Genomic DNA, 18,516 nt, shown 5'->3' on the forward strand with positions numbered 1-18,516 from the left:
ATATTATCATGTTTTCTCAACACACCAAGCAGGGATTTAATAATTTCATTGAATTTGTTCTAACTTAAGGTCAGACAAGCCGTCTCATCATTTTAACAATGAAGCAGTACATCTGTGGGTCAGCAAGATAATTTTCTACCCAGTGTTTTATATATATATATATATATATATATATATATATATATATATATATATATATATATATATATATATATGTGTGTGTGTGTGTGTGTGTGTGTGTGTGTGTATATTAAATTAGCACTATATATATATATATATATATATATATATATATATATATATATATATATATATATATATATATATATGATTTTGTTTTTATAAATCATCCCCAAATCCTTGTCCTCATTCAAGTATAGACTTCAACTAAATAGGGGGAGTAAGAAAACGGCTGTAAAAGCTCCAGTGAGTCTCAAGCACTTGATCCAGGGGCGTATAAACCATTAAGCAGACTAAGCACGTTCTTAAGACACCAGGGCCAAAGGGGGCACCACAAAGTTGAGAAAAGGGTGAAAAGAAAAAAAACGAATGAAGATTTGTAAAAAAAAATCGATAAAACTAGTGCAAATTGATCATAATGTTCTGTTTCTTGATCATGGTGCACCCTAGGGTTATCTTCCCAGGTGTACGTGGAAGGGAGGGGGGCACCAAGATTTGTCAGTGCTTAGGGCACCAGTGAGCCTTAATCTGCCCCTGACTTGATCACTTTAGTCAAATAGTGGCAAGGTATTTCTTCATAATTCAAATTATTATTTCAGTTATAATTTAAGATAATAAGAGATGTTGCAAAAATTGGGTTGGTCATTAATAAAATGCAACTTTATCAACTAAACGATTATGAAAAGGTTTAGTTTAATCATTTTCATACATGTAACAGAACAGAGAAGTCATCTTCGGACAGATTTGGAGGTTGGTTCAGGAGTTTTGACTTCAAAAGAGAGAGGATTTTCTGTATAAGAACTTGTATGTAACATTATTTTGAATAGATTTGAACAATGGTATATTACTATTATGGGAGATTAGACACATAATCAACTTTATAGGAAAGGCAGAATGCATATTTGTGTCCTTTGAAGTTGACTCCAACCACAGAAATTTCCATTTCCATCCATTATTGAATTTTGTATGATACTTCACTTGCTTAGATTTTGGGATTTTAGCATTCAGAGATAACACATGCTAAGATACCTTAACAGACTTTTAAGTCCGATGCCAAAATGATCTTGTTTTATGCTGATTGACCTCCTTAGTAATCCAACCATAATCAAGTCTTAATCCTTTTGGAATTACTTCTGACCAGACATACTATAATCCATGTGGACACATTTCAAGAACTCAAGCCAGATGACCCTGCCAAAAGAATCAAGGGATGTTAATTGATTGATTCTGCTTTTAAAAAAGCAGCTAAATCTTCTTGCCCTGTTGTAGCCAGGTGATGGTCACATGATCAAAGGCAGTATTACTGTATATACTACACTGGAAGGAAAGTGTGAAACAATGGAAATTAATAATAATTTTGTATACACTGGAGGTTCCATTCAATGGATGGAGGGATGGAGGTCCCCTCATCATCTAAGGAAGAAAACTACTGTCCAGGAGGCTCCCTTTTATGATTGTTTATAATACTAAAATGATAATAGCTGGATGGTTGAACAAACTCTTGCTTGATAAGAGAGGTGGCTCTTGAGGGTAGTGTATACAAATAAACATTGTTTGTGGTGGTATTTGTGTAGATAAAGGCCAGTCTGGAGCATATGAGAAGAGCAAGTCTTGGAAATTGCTGGCTTTTATTGATTTAGTTTACTGTAAAGTTGTTTGTTGTTGCAGGTATTAATTTTGTTAGTATCTAATTTCATGGATTGGGAAAGGCATCATATTGTTTGCTTGAAAGGGTCATTGCTCGGTGGGACTTTAAATTTCTGGTTTGTAGCAATCACAAATTCTACACTGATTTGTACGGCATTAATAGCATATGAATACAGGTTGTGAACTGATTAAATGTGTCTGTTTGTGGTTCTTTATACATCTGTGTTTAATATTAGGCCAGCCACTAATGAGAACATGAAATGAATAATTATTTACAGTAACAGTAATCTCCACTGATAGAAAAGTCCAGTGAACTGAGAAAAATGGTTCATTACATCAATAATTCATTATCTCTGAAAACCCAGGAATACATGGTGGAAATAAAATTCCCAGACTGGGGGCCACAAGTTCATTTACAGAGCATAATAAAAATTAGGCTTTGAACCCAAACCAAAGTAAATATCTTTTTAATAAAATGACTAAAGTCAGGTAGGCCAAAACTCTACCCTCAATCACAGACAAAGGTCAAGCACACAATATAAATTAAGTATACATTGTGATTGCATGCAGAATCCACATCTTTTAACAGCTTTGAAAAAGACTTTCAGGCATAAAAATGTGACAAACTCATGTATATCCATGATTATTGTTCAAGAAAAAACAATTCACATTAATTGTGAAGAAAGAAGATTTTCTGAGAGTAGCATGGTCAAGTTTGAAATTGCTAGTCATGGCTATTTTGTTATCAAAGAAGATTATATGTAGATTCTCTTGGGACCTTGACAGTACTGTATAACATTCAGTAATTAATTTGCAGTTGGTTATATCATTAAAAGCAAAGATCTAAAAATGGAAGAAAAACAATACAGATTTGACACAGGTGGTGTTTGGTGTTTTATGGCATAAGAACACTGTGAAGGTTATATCATGCTGAGCAAGTTGAATAAAGTGTGTTGGGAAAAGACCCACTATTGCTACTGTTGGAACTGTGGAGTACATGGAATAAAAGGGGGTATTTCATAACTAGTAATTCAATATACATAGAGTTTACTGTTTTCACCTAAAAATGTACCTATCATTGCTCCTTTCTGTATCATATTAAAATGCAAATTTATCTTTGTGCAATTTGGAAACACTCATGAGATTTTTCCTAAAGCCAGTCTTGTTTGATTTACAGATTGGTAGTGGAGGCACAAATACGGTTGATACAGCATTAGATATGATTCAGTTATCGATCTTCTCCCATAGATTTATGAGCATTGCAGAACAAATGGGAAGGTAAGACACATTTTGTAAAATAATAACTTGAGAATAGGTTTTGTAGGATACAGGAGCTCTGAGTATCATATTAATTCTGTCATATGAATGAGTATTAATTTAATTCTGTCATACTAATGAGTATTAATTTAAGTATGTCATACTAATGAGTATTAATTTAATTCTGTCATACTAATGAGTATTAATTTCTGTCATACTAATGCGTATTAATTTAATTATGTCATACAAATGAGTATTAATTTAATTCTGTCATACTAATGAGTGTTAATTTAATTCTGTCATACTAATGAGTATTAATTATATTATGTTATACTAATGAGTATTAATTTAATTATGTCATACAAATGAGTATTAATTTAATTCTGTCGTACTAATGAGTGTTAATTTAATTCTGTCATACTAATGAGTATTAATTTAATTATGTCATACTAATGAGTATTAATTTAATTCTGTCATACTAATGAGTATTAATTTGTTTGACTGACGTATAAAATATCTCTTAATAATTGACTTCCTCTCCCTGGACCCTACTTTACCATGGGCTGTACAAATACATTTTCACCCATTTATCTAGGACAAGTGACTTTGAAAAAGTGACTTGTCCTGACCATTTTTTTAACTTGTCCTATTACTGTCTAGCAGACATAAAAATAGTGTGAATTATTCAAATCTGAGGCCACTTTATGATACTAGTTCTGCCTTCTGCCTTGTTATCTAAAAAATATGTACTGTTTGTCATAGAGTATTGCAGGTATACAATACAATACTGTACAATACTGTACGGGTGACACATAGCAACATGTCATATAAATTAATTAACTGACAGTTTCCATGATTCATGTTAAAAACTAATTTTAAAAAGGTAAAGACTTAAATCTAGTTTTTTCAGATTTCATTTTTAGGCATTTTTTGATAGCATCTCATTCACTGCATAAATGTACTCCAGGGTGTCTCCAGTTTACACATTTTTAGATGCATTCATCTTGATATGAGGGAGAGAGAGAGAAGGAGCAAAAGAAGAAAAATGAAATGGGCTAAATATGGAAATATGAGTCTAAATAACACACATAAGGACAGATATACTTGCTCACTGGAAGAAGCAAATAGTTCCAAAAATCATATCACCGCTGTGGCAATATAATTTTTCTCCCATTGATATATTTCAATATTTCATTCTGAAATATATAATAAAAAAGTATAATAATAGTTAATAAGAACAGCTAAAACAAGTTTGTTTTTTGATATTCATAATTTTCATCACTTACTGCTCTACAGTTCCAGCTGATTTTAACAGAATCATATTAGACGCAACTAAGCATCAGCTGACATGGACTGCATGATCATATATGGAATATTTTTGCTTTCAAATATTTATTTTTTTATTAAAAAAAAACTATTTCAGATATGAATACTTTTCAATGTGTTTGTTTTTGATCAATGGATTTTTTTCTACCAAATTCACTGTACACTGTTCAGCAACAAACGAATCAACCCATATTATTCCCTCTGATGAGTTACAATAGTAATGAAACCAGTAAGGGATAGGACACCCCAGCAGATGGGAGGATTCACCTCTGCATCCAAACAGTCATTATCTTCCCTTTGCTTGCTTTTAAGTTGAGTCCAGCTGCAAACAACAAGCAACATTGAGTCTGATCTACCATCACATAATATGCCAGCAGATCAGGGTCTGTGTTGTTTGTTCTCCTGATTACTCCAAACTTCATTTACCCAGAACTCTTGTCACATTATGCAGATCTGGGTCTATGCAGATTGCATTTAGAATGGATTTGAAGTTGGTATGCATGGTAATTACTTTAATATGCTTAATTAGTAAATTATCAACAAAATCTGCAAAAACCTCAATTCTGTTTCTTTCAGAGTACTGCAAAGAACAGCAATTTCAACAAATATCAAGGTAAGTTAGTGAACCCACCTAACTTGCACAAAGCTTTATGGACCTTTTTAGAGCGCTTATGGCATTGCCTTGAAGGTTTCATCCATCTGTCCTTCAGCCAACAAGAGTGAAAAACATAAAAAGATGAAATACATGTGTCAGTAATAGAAATGAATTTTGAGTATTTTTTTTAACAAAATTCAAGGAGTTAAATTCCCAAACTGATTAATTCTGATTAATCTGTTCAGAAATTTCAAATTGAGATTGATTTAAATTGGATTTTTATTGCTCACCTATATTGAAATCCCTTTGCAGGTTCTAAAGAGGATAATTTGGGGAAAATATGACCTGGTTAGCATTTGTTTTCACTGTTGGTATGAAAGTCAGCATCAGAAGACCAAAATTAATTGCGAGAGCTGACATTTTGTTCCCATATTCTTTAAATTTTCAAACTTGTTCTTCCTTTCTTAACAGCTAAATCCCAAATTGAAGCAGCACCTATTTGAAAATTACACTGATCCACTGATGTTTTTGAGCACAGACTAGATTGGTCATGTAGTCACATGATCACATAGGCCCAATTCAAGAAAAATATTTTAAAATTGTATGTACTCAACATACCATGGTCAATATTCTTTTTAACATTTAGGCACAGTTAATTATGGTGCAGGAAAATTGAATTGTGTCCTTGAAAAATGCTAGGCTTTCTTGACCAGATGTCTGTATGAACCATGAATGAGTTAGATGTATGGATATTATTGAGGTGGTCTTACAGCTGATTGGCTGAACTTGAAGTGAAATTGAACAATTTTGGTAAGTTTATTAGTTTTTCAAATGATTATTTTGGATTATTTTTTGATCATAAGTTGCCCCTTGAGACTCTGTTGGGAGATAACTTACCTAACCCCCCTTAAAAAAATTCAGCTTTTTTTATGGAATACCAAAATCATGTCTGGTTTCCACTCTGGAGACTATTTCTATCTCTGATCAAACTTGGTAAAAAGGCTTAACTGATAAAGACATCGGAAGTACAATTATATCTGAAATCCACTCTAATTAATAAGGTGATCCTGCATCTGATTGGTTGAGCTTGTCCTGCATCTGACTGGCTAAGCTGTTACATTTTCAAGTAAATCTCTTGCTGATCAGATTATGATCAACTTGGTAATTAGGTTTATATCATGAAGGTGTCCAATTAGTTTTATGGTGAGCAAGATGCTTGGATATTAATGAGGTGTTGTTACAACTGATTGCTGAACTTCTTACAGCTTAATTGACTGACCCAGCTTTAATCAAGTATGGTTGATCTCCTAATGCCATCCCCATGTTGACTGAGTTTTATCATGACTGAAACATAGGAATATTAACAAGTTGATCTTGTACATGATGGCTGAATGGTTTTATTACATTAGAGACTCTTTTTTTTCTCAATACTATTTTGATGGGCTGATATTATCAAGATCTCAGATGTGCATGACTATGGGTCAGATCCAACAATGCTAATAATGTGATCATATGATTGTTTTCCTTGCTTGTCAACATTCTAGCAATTCGTTTTCTTATCAGACTTAATAATTAGTCCAATATAATTAAGATGTTGATTATGAGCAAGATTTACCTGCATTTAAAAGGTGATTTTGTATCTCACCAGCTTCTTGTTACCTCTTTGAAGACTGATTTTTCATTGGCTTAATCTGAATAGGTTTTATAATCAGCAAGATCTGTGCATAGTAATGAGATGATCTTTAATCTGATTGGCTGAGCTTGTTATCTCTTTGAAGACTGACTTTCATTGGCTTAATCTGAATAGGTTTTATAATCAGCAAGATCTATGCATAGTAATGAGATGATCTTGAATTTAATTGGCTGAGCTTGTTATCTCTTTGAAAACTGACTTTTCATTGGCTTAATCTGGACATGTTTTGTATTCAGCAAAATCTGTGCATAGTAATGGGGTGATCTTGAATCCGATTGGATGAGCTTGTTACATCTCTGGAGACTATATTTCTCATCCAGTTTCAATAAAACTTGGTACATAGGTTTATCTCATTAAGTTGTTGGTTGTTTGAATATGAATTAGATCTGTTTCTGTTAATAATGCCTTTTTTTGTATCACGTTTTAGTAGCATAGATACAATCAACCAGATATAAAGTTTGGATGATCATTTATATATGGTTGTGTTCTTAAAATACTACATAAGCCTGCTAAGTGCAGTGGTCTGTTGTTGAGTTATGTAAGTTCGATGTTCAATATCAGGTCCTCTTATTCTTCTTGTTTGTTTGATTTTTTTAGTTTGCTACTAAATGGTTCATTTTTTTTTATCCAGAATTTCCACATAGTTTTCAGTAAAATGCTGATTTAACAGTGTCATGCTAATTTTGGCATTACAATATTGAAGTGATTCTGTATACTCATTCATTTTTTTATTTTCCCAGTGTTTCAATGTTTGGTTCAGTAGTCATAATGTGGTAATTAGAGGGCTCACATAAGCTTTAGTTTTTACAAACCAATGTAAGACGTAACAAATAAAAAAATAGATTTTCCTGATGTTAAACCAAAATATGAAATTACAGATATGTTGTATCAACCACATGAAATGGCTTTTATTAATGTCATTTTAAGTGACTTCTGACATGTGTGATAAATATGCATTGACTGCTTGTATTTTGCAGGAGAGATCTGACATGTGTGATAAATATGCATTGACTGCTTGTATTTTACAGGAGAGATCTGACATGTGTGATAAATATGCATTGACTGCTTGTATTTTGCAGGAGAGATCTGACATGTGTGATAAATATGCATTGACTGCTTGTATTTTGCAGGAGAGATCTGACATGTGTGATAAATATGCATTGACTGCTTGTATTTTGCAGGAGAGATCTGACATGTGTGATAAATATGCATTGACTGCTTGTATTTTGCAGGAGAGATCTGACATGTGTGATAAATATGCATTGACTGTTTTGCAGGAGAGATCTGACATGTGTGATAAATATGCATTGACTGTTTTGCAGGAGAGATCTGACGTGTGATAAATATGCATTGACTGTTTTGCAGGAGAGATTAGATTTTTCTTGTGCCATGTTTGGTCCAGATGGGGGCTTGGTCGCTAATGCCCCGCACATACCTGTTCATCTTGGTGCAATGCAGGAAACAGTGCAATACCAGGTATACCTATGGGCTTGAGCTTTTTTTCTTCTATTTGCATGTCAGATTTATGTAATATTTTGTGTAGTGTGAATTTTAGTGTATTCATGTTTTTTAGAGAATCATATGAATGTATATAAAATCAGTAGGGTTTTAGTTTTTGAGTACTATTTCATCCATTTTCAAATTAGCTTTGCTGAGGAATTTATTTTGCCTGCAGTGCAAAAGAAGGGTGAACATATTGTGATTTAGTCTCTCTGTTATGCATGAACATATTGTGAGACATATGTATGTATGTAAGATCCTTCAACTCCTCCAGTACCATTATAGCTAGGCACATGAAGCTGCCAAATCTGTTGAAATTTCAGTCTCATCCCAATAGGTGGGGACTGGGTGATGTTACATAAATTTCAAATAACTCCTGATTTGTTTGTCTCACATATTTAAGACTAGATGTGTGTGATCAAGGACTGAAGTATCAATGTATATCGGAGTGGGACCCCAGAGTCAATCCCTGGGGTGTTCCCGTATCCAGGAATTAAGCCCGGGGGCCATAGCATTGGAAATACTAAGATCCTCAGCCAGTAAACATCTATAAAATTACTGAACATGAAAAGACAACTGTACACATGCAAATAACATTGGAACCTGGGTCCATCCATCTTCCTGCCACTACCCCTGCACTCCAGAAATTAGCCCCCCCCCCCCCCCCGGTCAAAGTGTTTAACTATTGATGTCCCCACCATTGTACATTCTCTGACCTTGAATGTACGTTTAAATCATAATGAGTGAAATAAAGCTGTTAAGAACATGATGAAAAAAGAAATTTAAAGCTTTTTTAACGATTGTTTTCATTATATTAAAATAATGAATGAAATAGCAAACAGAAAATCACTGGACAGCTCAATTCTCCATCGAATACATTACCTTCTCAGATTTTATTAAAGTTTCAACTTCCAAAACCCCCATAAAATTCAGACCTCCCTCCAAAAAATTAAAATTGTTTTTCTTCCTGTCTATTTACCATGGAGATGTTAAAGATAGTATCTCATTGAAGGAATTTTAATTGCCTCACCTGTTCCTGCTAAGTGGTTTAACTGTATGCCAGACATTTATCAGTTTTAAACTTTCACTGTAAACAGGTAACTCAGTATACTATCTATTGTGAAATTCAGTATACTTGTATTTTCGTTCTTTATATACTTTCTCAGCAATTACAGATTTAGTTTTTAAGTTTTTGCAATTACTTTCTATACTTTTCATTTGGCTGTACATCTGCTATATCAGGGCCAGCAACCCCTTCCAAACTGCTTTCCCTGCACAGTGGCACCCAGTTTGGTTCTTTCCTTTCAAATCACAACCAAAATAAAATCTTTTATTACCATGTCTGTGGCAGAACTAATATTGGCTGTCTCCAGGACTACCTCAGTTGTCACCGCTCCAGTGGCCTAGTGATTAGAACATCCGCGTTGGATGTGGGAGGTCGTGGGTTCGATCCCTATCCGAGTCATACCAAAGACATACAAAAAATGGTATTAACAGCTGCCTCGCTTGGCACTCAGCATTAAGAGGTTAGTGTTAGGACTGATCGGCCTGGTGTCAGGATAATGTGACTGGGTGGGACATCATGCTACATGTCTGTGGCATGATGCCCCAGTGCTAGACATCACTATAAAACTGTCACACTGCAGACATCATAGCGATATGACTGAAAAATTGTTAAAGCTACGTTAAAAATCCAAATCACACACACACACCTCAGTTGTCTCCCCAAATGGAAATGACTAATGATTACACATTTGTTGACATAATTTATTGAGAAATGAAATTATCAGTGTCATTAGACATTTAGCAGCAAATCATTTTTATTGGAATGTAATAGGGAATTTCCGATTGGACAACCATGCAATCTGGCTGTTCAGTTGGCAACAGTTCTTTCTGAAAATGTTCTACCTCTGTGTCTGTCTGTCTGTACTAACGTTTAGTTAGCCTGGCAGTAATGAAATTCAATGTTCAGTTTTTTATACATATGATTTTACTTAATGGAACTAAATGTATTTTGTGAAGAAAAAAACACTCTTCTCCACCATTTTTGCCACAATCTTTTCAAACGTAACAGATCAGAGGAGAGCCAAGCATACCCCATCAACACAACTTACTTCTCAAATTACACTATATGTAAACACACTTTGTTTCTATCAAGGATGAAAATAATTGGAACTTTCAAAGGACATATGCATTGTTTTGATTGACAGCTTCAGCAGCTTGGGGACAAGATAATGAATGGAGATGTTTTACTGTCCAATCATCCACAGGCAGGAGGGAGTCATCTTCCAGATCTAACTGTCATTACTCCAGTAAGTCAGCTCTGTTGTATTTTATATGCTAATAACTCAAGCCTTTTTGTCCTAAATTTTTCATTGAAGGCTTTGCCAATAGCTTGACTATGTACTCTTACAGGAACAATCTTCAGATGTCTTTATGGTGCACTTTCAAATTATACAATTTCATTTAGATTTACAGGTTAGTTTGTAAATTTTTCTCCAATTTGCATTTGTTCCTGAATGGCTTCTTTTATTATCATCTGTACTTTATAAAGTCTGATGTTAAACACATGGTTGTTGATTTTTTTTAAATATCTATTCTTCAGGTACGGCTGTCAAATTTATTAAAATTACTACAGTACCAGCATTCATAGTCATAGAATTAGTCTGGAAAGAAAGTATTGCACCCTAAAATTTAATCAAGATTTTTTTTACACTTATGAATAGTCAATCAAACATGCATGTGGCATCAGGTAATGTATTCATATAAACTATTTATGTGTAATTTTTAGGTATGTGAACATTAAAGCAGTTCAGTACAGTTGTGAGCTGCAAAGAATTTTGGTTGTGAAAAGAAATAGTAACCTTAAATGTTTCCAGTTTGTTGAAATTAATAAATATATGACAATTTATATTGACATTTGCATGCTTGACATGAATGTGTGATAATTGTCAGGTTTTCTACCCTGGACAAAAAGCTCCTGTGTTCTTTGTGGCAAGTCGAGGCCACCATGCTGATATAGGGGGAATAACTCCAGGCTCCATGCCTCCCCACTCCAAGAGTATACATGAAGAGGGTGCTGTCTTCAAGTCCTTCAAACTTGTAGATGCTGGTGTATTTCAGGAAGAAGGTAAAAATCACTGAGTCATGTATGTACTTATAACTTGAGACCAGCTGCAAACAACATGATCGACTGGTGCATTATGCAATGGCAGATTGGGATCAGTGTGGTTTGTTTGAATACTCCTAACAAAGTACATAGACCCAGATCTGGGTCTCTACAGTTTGCAGTTGAACTCGACTTATAAGCAAATATACATGGTACTAACTTACATTGATGACCTTTATTTGCAGTGACAATGTAGAGAATACATGATTACAGATTATACTTGTGTGTACTGTCTGATATTTCAGGCATATGTAATTTTTTTGCAGTGTGGTTGTTGAGCTTGAACATGCTTCACCAAAACAATGAATCAGCTCAAGTTATCAGATAGTATACTTACAATAATCTGTTTATTACAGACCCTGAAACATTTATGTAACCATTTGAAATGCACATATGCAGATAAATTAGTGTGTAATGAATACTAAAGGAATGAAAATTAAATGCTAAATAATTCATTCTAAAACATAAATGATAAGTGATAATCCTAAATGATAATGAAAAAAATAGATGATGAATGAAACAAATGAAAACATTTATAACATTTAGTCTTTTATTTTGTATGTATTATTTATCATAATTAAGACAGATGTAAATGAAATTGAATATGAGCAAAACCTGCTTCAGGAAAGAAAGAAATCATTGTGTTATGATGTAGCAGACATTTTTAACTCAAAATATTGAGTTGATGAAGTTGACAGTGCAAATTATTGAGTTGATGAAGTTGACAGTGCTATTCTTCTTTACGTTTGAAGTATGTAATGCTAAAGTTTCTAAACTTGACATGAATTCTTTATTATTGATAAATTATTGTTAGCTATTTGCATACACCATTTAATTCAGTGACAACATCTCTATGTCCTTTGAGATTCCAAAGAAGGACTGATGCAATGATACATAATACATTTTAAAAAGATCAGTCCACACAAAAATCATGTTTTTCCTTTTTTAATTTTTTATACTTTTAATTCTAAATATTTTCAAATGAAGCTTTATTTGATGTCAAGAGGAAGATATGGGAAAACAAGATTACAGAACTATGCTGATCGTTTTAGAAATGTACACAGTCATAAAAAAGAGCAAATATTTCCAGATAATTACAAATTATGATCAGACTGAGTGCCCATATTTTCATACAATTTGTACACAATAGAGGTATGTTGCTTTAATGGCTTTTTCGTGTCACGTTGAGGAAAGAGAGAACGCTCGTAGGTAGTACAGGTCATGAGCTACATTAAAAGAAGCATTCAGATTGTGATAACGGTTGACACCCAGTGTAAAGAAAGAAGGAGAGATGAGGATGATAAGATTGATTTAAAAGAATGTGGGTAAAGTGAAACTACAAGGGAAAGCAGGGTGAAAGAAATCCTCGCTATGGTCCACAGGTATGGAAGATAATCCACATCTAAAGATAATTAGTATGGGAATTGATAGAAATAAATAGAGGTCGAGGAAGCTTTCTTTCAGGTTGTTTATTTGTAATTTATCAGGAAGATGTCTTTACAGCTACAAGGGAAATTGTAGAAAAAACATCGTACTGGATGCAGAATTTTGAAAGAAATGGCACATTTAGCAATGATATTTCTATCTAAAGAAAAATAGGCATGTAAGTAGCTCAGTTAACTTGTAATTTTAACCTCTTTTACTATGTAACTTGTAATTATAACCTCTTTTGCTACGTAACTGTATTTGTTTATGTCTAGCGGTGACAGAGGCATTGATGGCTCCAGGTCTCTACCCAGGCAGTAGTGGTACAAGGAATCTCCAGGACAATCTCAGTGATCTGAAGGCACAAGTGGCTGCAAATCAAAAAGTAAGAAAATTGGACTGTTTACAGTAGGTAGATTTGATTTGCAGAGGCAGGTGTAATCAGTGCATCACAAGTTTGATGTCAATTTTCAGTAAAATCCTAGAAGCTCAAAGCACTTCATATTATGGCATGCAGTTGGTTTTGAGTCTCCATTTGCAGAGTTTTCCAATGTTCTCCATATTGGCAGCTCCAGTGATAATTGTATTGTAACTTGGTTTGAGTCCTGAAACAACAAAACATGTTGTTTAATTTGACTATGCTTTTGAAAGAATAATTTTCTATGTGATCCATCTAATCTAAAAATACACAAATGTATGTGAATTCATTGTACTGTTTTTACCATATTTGTTGTGACACCATAAATTAATTGTTAAAGTAATTTTTTATGCACTATATGTTCTGGTATGCTTTGTTTTTTTCAAGTCATAAGTTGTGGGACACCTTTTAAATCATTCAAAAATTACATTTCAAAAAAATGCATTCCTACTTAAATTTTATTTGAGGAAAAAAAAGACTGTGTACTTGAGATAAAACTCTTTAATCCACAGTAACATCATCTCTTAAGTCTTGGACATATGACCAGTGGAAAAAGTTTCAAGATAAATGCTGGTACAGGAAAAATAATTATTTTATTTTGTCCCAATATATACAGTAAATACTCTAATGAAGCATCTTCCAGCACCCAGGCATTTCGCAAAGAAACAACAGGTAATGTTAGATTGTTTTTGAAAGCAGCCATTGCTACTTTTGTAGTGTAAAAATAAAATAAAAGATCTGCAAAGTTAGAACCCTTATTTAAAAAAGAGGGAACAAATTTACATTGCTGGCTTTACCTTAAGGTTCAGTATACTTTCTATTATGTACAAACCCTGTAATTTCACCAATATGCATTTCTTTGACATTTACTGTATTTGCCGGCCTATAAGACGATACTTTTTGACCAGAAAATCTAAGCTTTATACTTATACTCTGAAACAACTTATATATGAACTATGTCATCCAAATCGCTTTATCATATTTTTTTGTTTGGAAAATAATTCTCCAAAAGTACGAAAAAAAATGTGTAAAAAATATTTCATTTTGGAGAAGAGATCATGTATGAAAAAATATATAGGATCCCACATTGAGTATTTTAAACAGTTACATGATGTCAGTATTAAAAATTAACATATATCAGATGTAATTGTGCTGAAGCAGCAGGCACCAATAATATACATTGTAATATACATTGTTTAAATTTAATTACATATATGTGCTTTAGAATTTACAAGTTAGAAGATGAAAAACCATGACAAAGACATATTCCATCACAATTTTCTTCATGCACCTAATAATCTAATAAATCTTATGCCCCATTGAAAGAGACAGACAGACAGACAGAGATGTCTTCATGATTGTAAATCTGTTTTGTTCACTTACCTGATGACTGATCTTACTCATGTACAAATGCAGTGCCATATTCCATTATCAATTAATACTGCTAGGTTGTTGTTGTTGTTGTTATAGGGTTGAACACCATTTTTCAGCACAAGATAGGCTATACATGGTGGGCAGTATAAATGGTGGAGGAAGAAACGGGGAAAATCCCGGAAAGAACCACCAACCCACAAGAAGCTACTGGCAAGCTTTCTCATGTACCCACATTGTCCGAGCCGGAGACTCGCACCCACACAGCCAGAGGTGAAATGACAGTGATCCATAATGGTGAGCGTTTGAGCACTTGGCCATTTGGGCCCCATATCACTAGGTAAGCCATTCCTTCTAGTTTTTTATGCCTCCTCCATTATCCAAGAATTACATGGCTTTGTGGGGCCCCGAGTGGCCGAGTGGTCTAAAGCGCTCTCTGTTAAGGATCACTGCCATCTCACCTCTGCCTGCGTGGGTTCGAGTCTCGGATTCAGCCAATGTCGGTATGTGAGAAAGCTTGCCAGTAGCTTCTCGTGGGTCGGTGGTTCTTTCCAGGGTTTTCCCGGGTTCTTCCTCCACCATTAATACTGGCCGCCATGTATAGCCTATCGTGTGCTGAAAAATGGCGTTAAACACTACAACAACAACAACAACAATAACATGGCTTTGTAGTGGTGTTAACATATTAATTAAATAGGCTACAGCTGTATTCAGTCATTCCAATCTAACACCTGCTTGTGATCAAGATTTGGCAGACCAGATCAGATTAACGTGGCTACCAGTAGGGAAATTAGGCTTCCCAAGGTTATTATGAAATCCGTACCTTATAATGAAAGGAAATGCCAGGTGGTTACTCATGTAAATTTCTCAGCCAGAGACATCTTTTGAACTTGCCGATGGAACTGACAGCAATTTAAAGTAACATCAAGCATGAGCAGAGGTATAAAAAAAACAATTGCTGCCTAAGTACTGGTACAGGAAGAGTACATACACTTTTAAGAAAACCTTATTTGTTGGGAATGGAGAGGTTGTTATACTTGCAAAGAAAATTAGACAGCATGCAAAATGGTCATTCTTGGGATTTAACCTAAATGGAGTCTTTATGGATATAACTACTGTGAATATTTCAACGCTGAAGGAGCATGGTATGCAAAGTTCACATTTACAGTTTCATTTAATCATGTCATGTCTCATTGACGAAAGCTTCAGCTTAACGAGAGCAGTAAGGCATAATAAAATAACGAGCTGAAATCTCTCTCTCTTTCTCTCTCTCTCTCTCTTTCTCTCTTTCTCATATATTAGACTATATTTTATTTATCCCTCTGTATCTCTCTTCCCCAAAAAACTGGAAAAAGCATTTTAGCATTAGTGATGCAATTTCCCTATTGCTGGTAATCTGAAATAGCATACAGTGATACTTTTAATATTTATGAAACTGGAAGTTATTATATTTTAATTCCATACAGCATCATGAGTTTTATCTTATCAGTAACTCAATAAATTTTCAGGTCAGCATCATTATATGTAGCTAAAAGTACATAATACATTTAAAATACTTAGTGAGAAACAAATTAGGTACTTTTAGCTACATTTAATGATCCAGACCTGAAAGTATATTTAGTTACAGATAGGATAAAATTTGCGATGTTGTGTGGAATGAAGTGAAAAAGACAAGCTGAGGTATTGCTCTGGCCTCGTCTTATACTCAGCATCAACTTATAAATGGGTGAAGGATGGAAAATTTGCCAAATTTGCCTATTTGACTTATAGGCCGGCAGATATGTATGATACACTGTCTTTGCATTCCCATTTGAATTCATTTGCATTCCATTAATGTTTGAATTTCATCTATTATCTTGTAACTTTTCTTTATTTACTTTATAAATGCATTCAGATTCCATCCATTGTTTTCTTTATTTTTGCTTTTATGGAATGAAATAAAACATATACATTAACCAAAGTCAGTTTTTATGTTTTTAAGAATGTTGATGGGAGAAAACTATGCTTTTTTTATCTTGTCTGCTTAAAGTGCTTTATCAAAATAGCAAATGCATCAAATGGAAAAAACAATTTTGATTTAATGATAAATTTAAATTTAAATTGTAAAATTAAAGTTGTAGAGAATTTGTGAGCAAATTTTATTTCCTTTTTCATTTTGTTCAAATAAAGATTGTTTTGATAGAGCCCTCTGTGAAGATGTTATCACATCAGTAGTGCTTGTTTTTCAAGTCTACCTCAAGAAGAACAATGTCATGGCTTGGAAAGAGTGAAAAATTGCTTGTCAGTATAAAACATATCACCATAGATTATCATGCAAAAGAGTTTTTGACCGTGAAAAAGTTTAGTACCAGGTTTAAAATAATTGATTTTCAAATCCATTTGTTCCAGTTTCATTCATCATTCATTGTTCTGCATTTTGCATTTGCACTTTCCATTTTCATCTTGTGTCATGGGTTGCTGAAATTTCATTTAATGATGAGACCCCTCTGAATAGTTTAATTCAGAATGACTCTGGAGGCAGAATCTACAGAGTACTCTAACTTCCAGAGTTTGGTATTCAGAGTAACCCACCTTGCCAGTGGTCCAATAGAGTACAAGCGTACTTTCACCTCAGCAACATATACAGACAGGGGGATGAGAGAGAGTCGAGATTAAACCTTAAACAGCAATTCACCCAGAAGAAAAATATAAACTTGTTTCATTGTTGACTAGCATATAACCGTACCTCTCATATAATCCTTGTGATGATTAATACAAATTACATTTAGAGATTGAGAAAGAGAAGGAGAGAATTGTATTAAATAATTAGACAAAATGCACCTCTCCTTTGATTACTCGTGCATAGTATAGTTGGGTCTAAAAACAGACTGCAACGTAAGTGAGGGTGTAAGTTACTGGTGGGTGGGGGTGTAAGTGGTTGAATACTTTTTTTGTAATTGTATTTAGAATAATTGTCAATACATTCATGTTTTATAATGATGTTATTCACTTTTCTTTATAAATTACCTTTATTTCAAGATAACCAATGCTTGGAAGATCATTAATGACAGTACAAAAGATTTGTTCCCAACACATGCGTACCAGTGAAAATAGTGTGCATTATGTCACTGCTTTTTGCATGTGAATGTGGATACATCCTAGTGGTAATGTTGATTCAGAACAGAATCTAATTCTTTTATTTTAAAAATATGGACATTATTTTGAGAAAGAACAATGTCTAAACTTGTATTGTTTTAGATATTTTATTGTTGTATCAGTAAAATATTGATTTCATTGCAAATAATTACAAAATTTCTGCTCATCCTTGAGCAAACCTCTAAATGCCAGCTTATGAGTCTTCTCATGTCTCCATAATGAACATTATCTATAATACTAAGCTTGCCACACAGAGAGCATGCTTTTTGATTGGTTCCCATAATTATCCTGGACCACATTAGCAAATTAGTCTGATAGGTTAAAGGTATGACCCTGAGATGTCTATGTATCATCATCCTTCAGCCATCAACCATCAGCCATCAGCAATCAACCATCAGCCATCAGCAGTCAGCTATCAGCCATCAGCAATCAACCATCAGCCATCAGCAGTCAGCCATCAGCCATCAACCATCAGCCATCAACCATTAACCATCAGCCATCAACCATTAACCATCAGGCATCAGCAGTCAACCATCAGCCATCAGCAGTCAACCATCAGCCATCAGCAGTCAACCATCAGCCATCAACCATTGCCATGAACCATTAACCATCAGCCATAAACCATTAACGATCAGTCATCAACCATTAACCATCAGCCATCAGCAGTCAGCCATCAGCAGTCAACCATCAACCATTAGCCATCAACCATTAACCATCAGCCATCAACTATCAGCCATCAACATTAACCATCAGCCATCAACCATTAACCATCAGCCATCAGCAATTGCATAAAGCTTCTT

At 34.1% G+C, this 18,516-nt stretch overlaps 1 protein-coding gene across 3 annotated transcripts in view; it reads left to right on the plus strand.

Annotated features, from left to right (window-relative positions):
• Positions 1–18,516, plus strand: part of LOC149780592 (5-oxoprolinase-like) — a 178,953-nt gene that overhangs the window by 92,681 nt on the left and 67,756 nt on the right. For all 3 annotated transcript variants that reach the window (XM_089937708.1, XM_089937707.1, XM_089937709.1), the window contains exons 21-26: positions 3,005–3,105; positions 4,987–5,023; positions 8,064–8,174; positions 10,409–10,510; positions 11,154–11,328; positions 13,068–13,177. In XM_089937708.1, the coding sequence (XP_089793834.1) occupies positions 3,005–3,105; positions 4,987–5,023; positions 8,064–8,174; positions 10,409–10,510; positions 11,154–11,328; positions 13,068–13,177 (636 nt within the window). The remainder of the gene's footprint in view (positions 1–3,004; positions 3,106–4,986; positions 5,024–8,063; positions 8,175–10,408; positions 10,511–11,153; positions 11,329–13,067; positions 13,178–18,516) is intronic.

Source organism: Sinohyriopsis cumingii, chromosome 16, assembly GCF_028554795.1.
Source record: "Sinohyriopsis cumingii isolate HCF-2022 chromosome 16, ASM2855479v2, whole genome shotgun sequence".
Taxonomy (NCBI): domain Eukaryota; kingdom Metazoa; phylum Mollusca; class Bivalvia; order Unionida; family Unionidae; genus Sinohyriopsis; species Sinohyriopsis cumingii.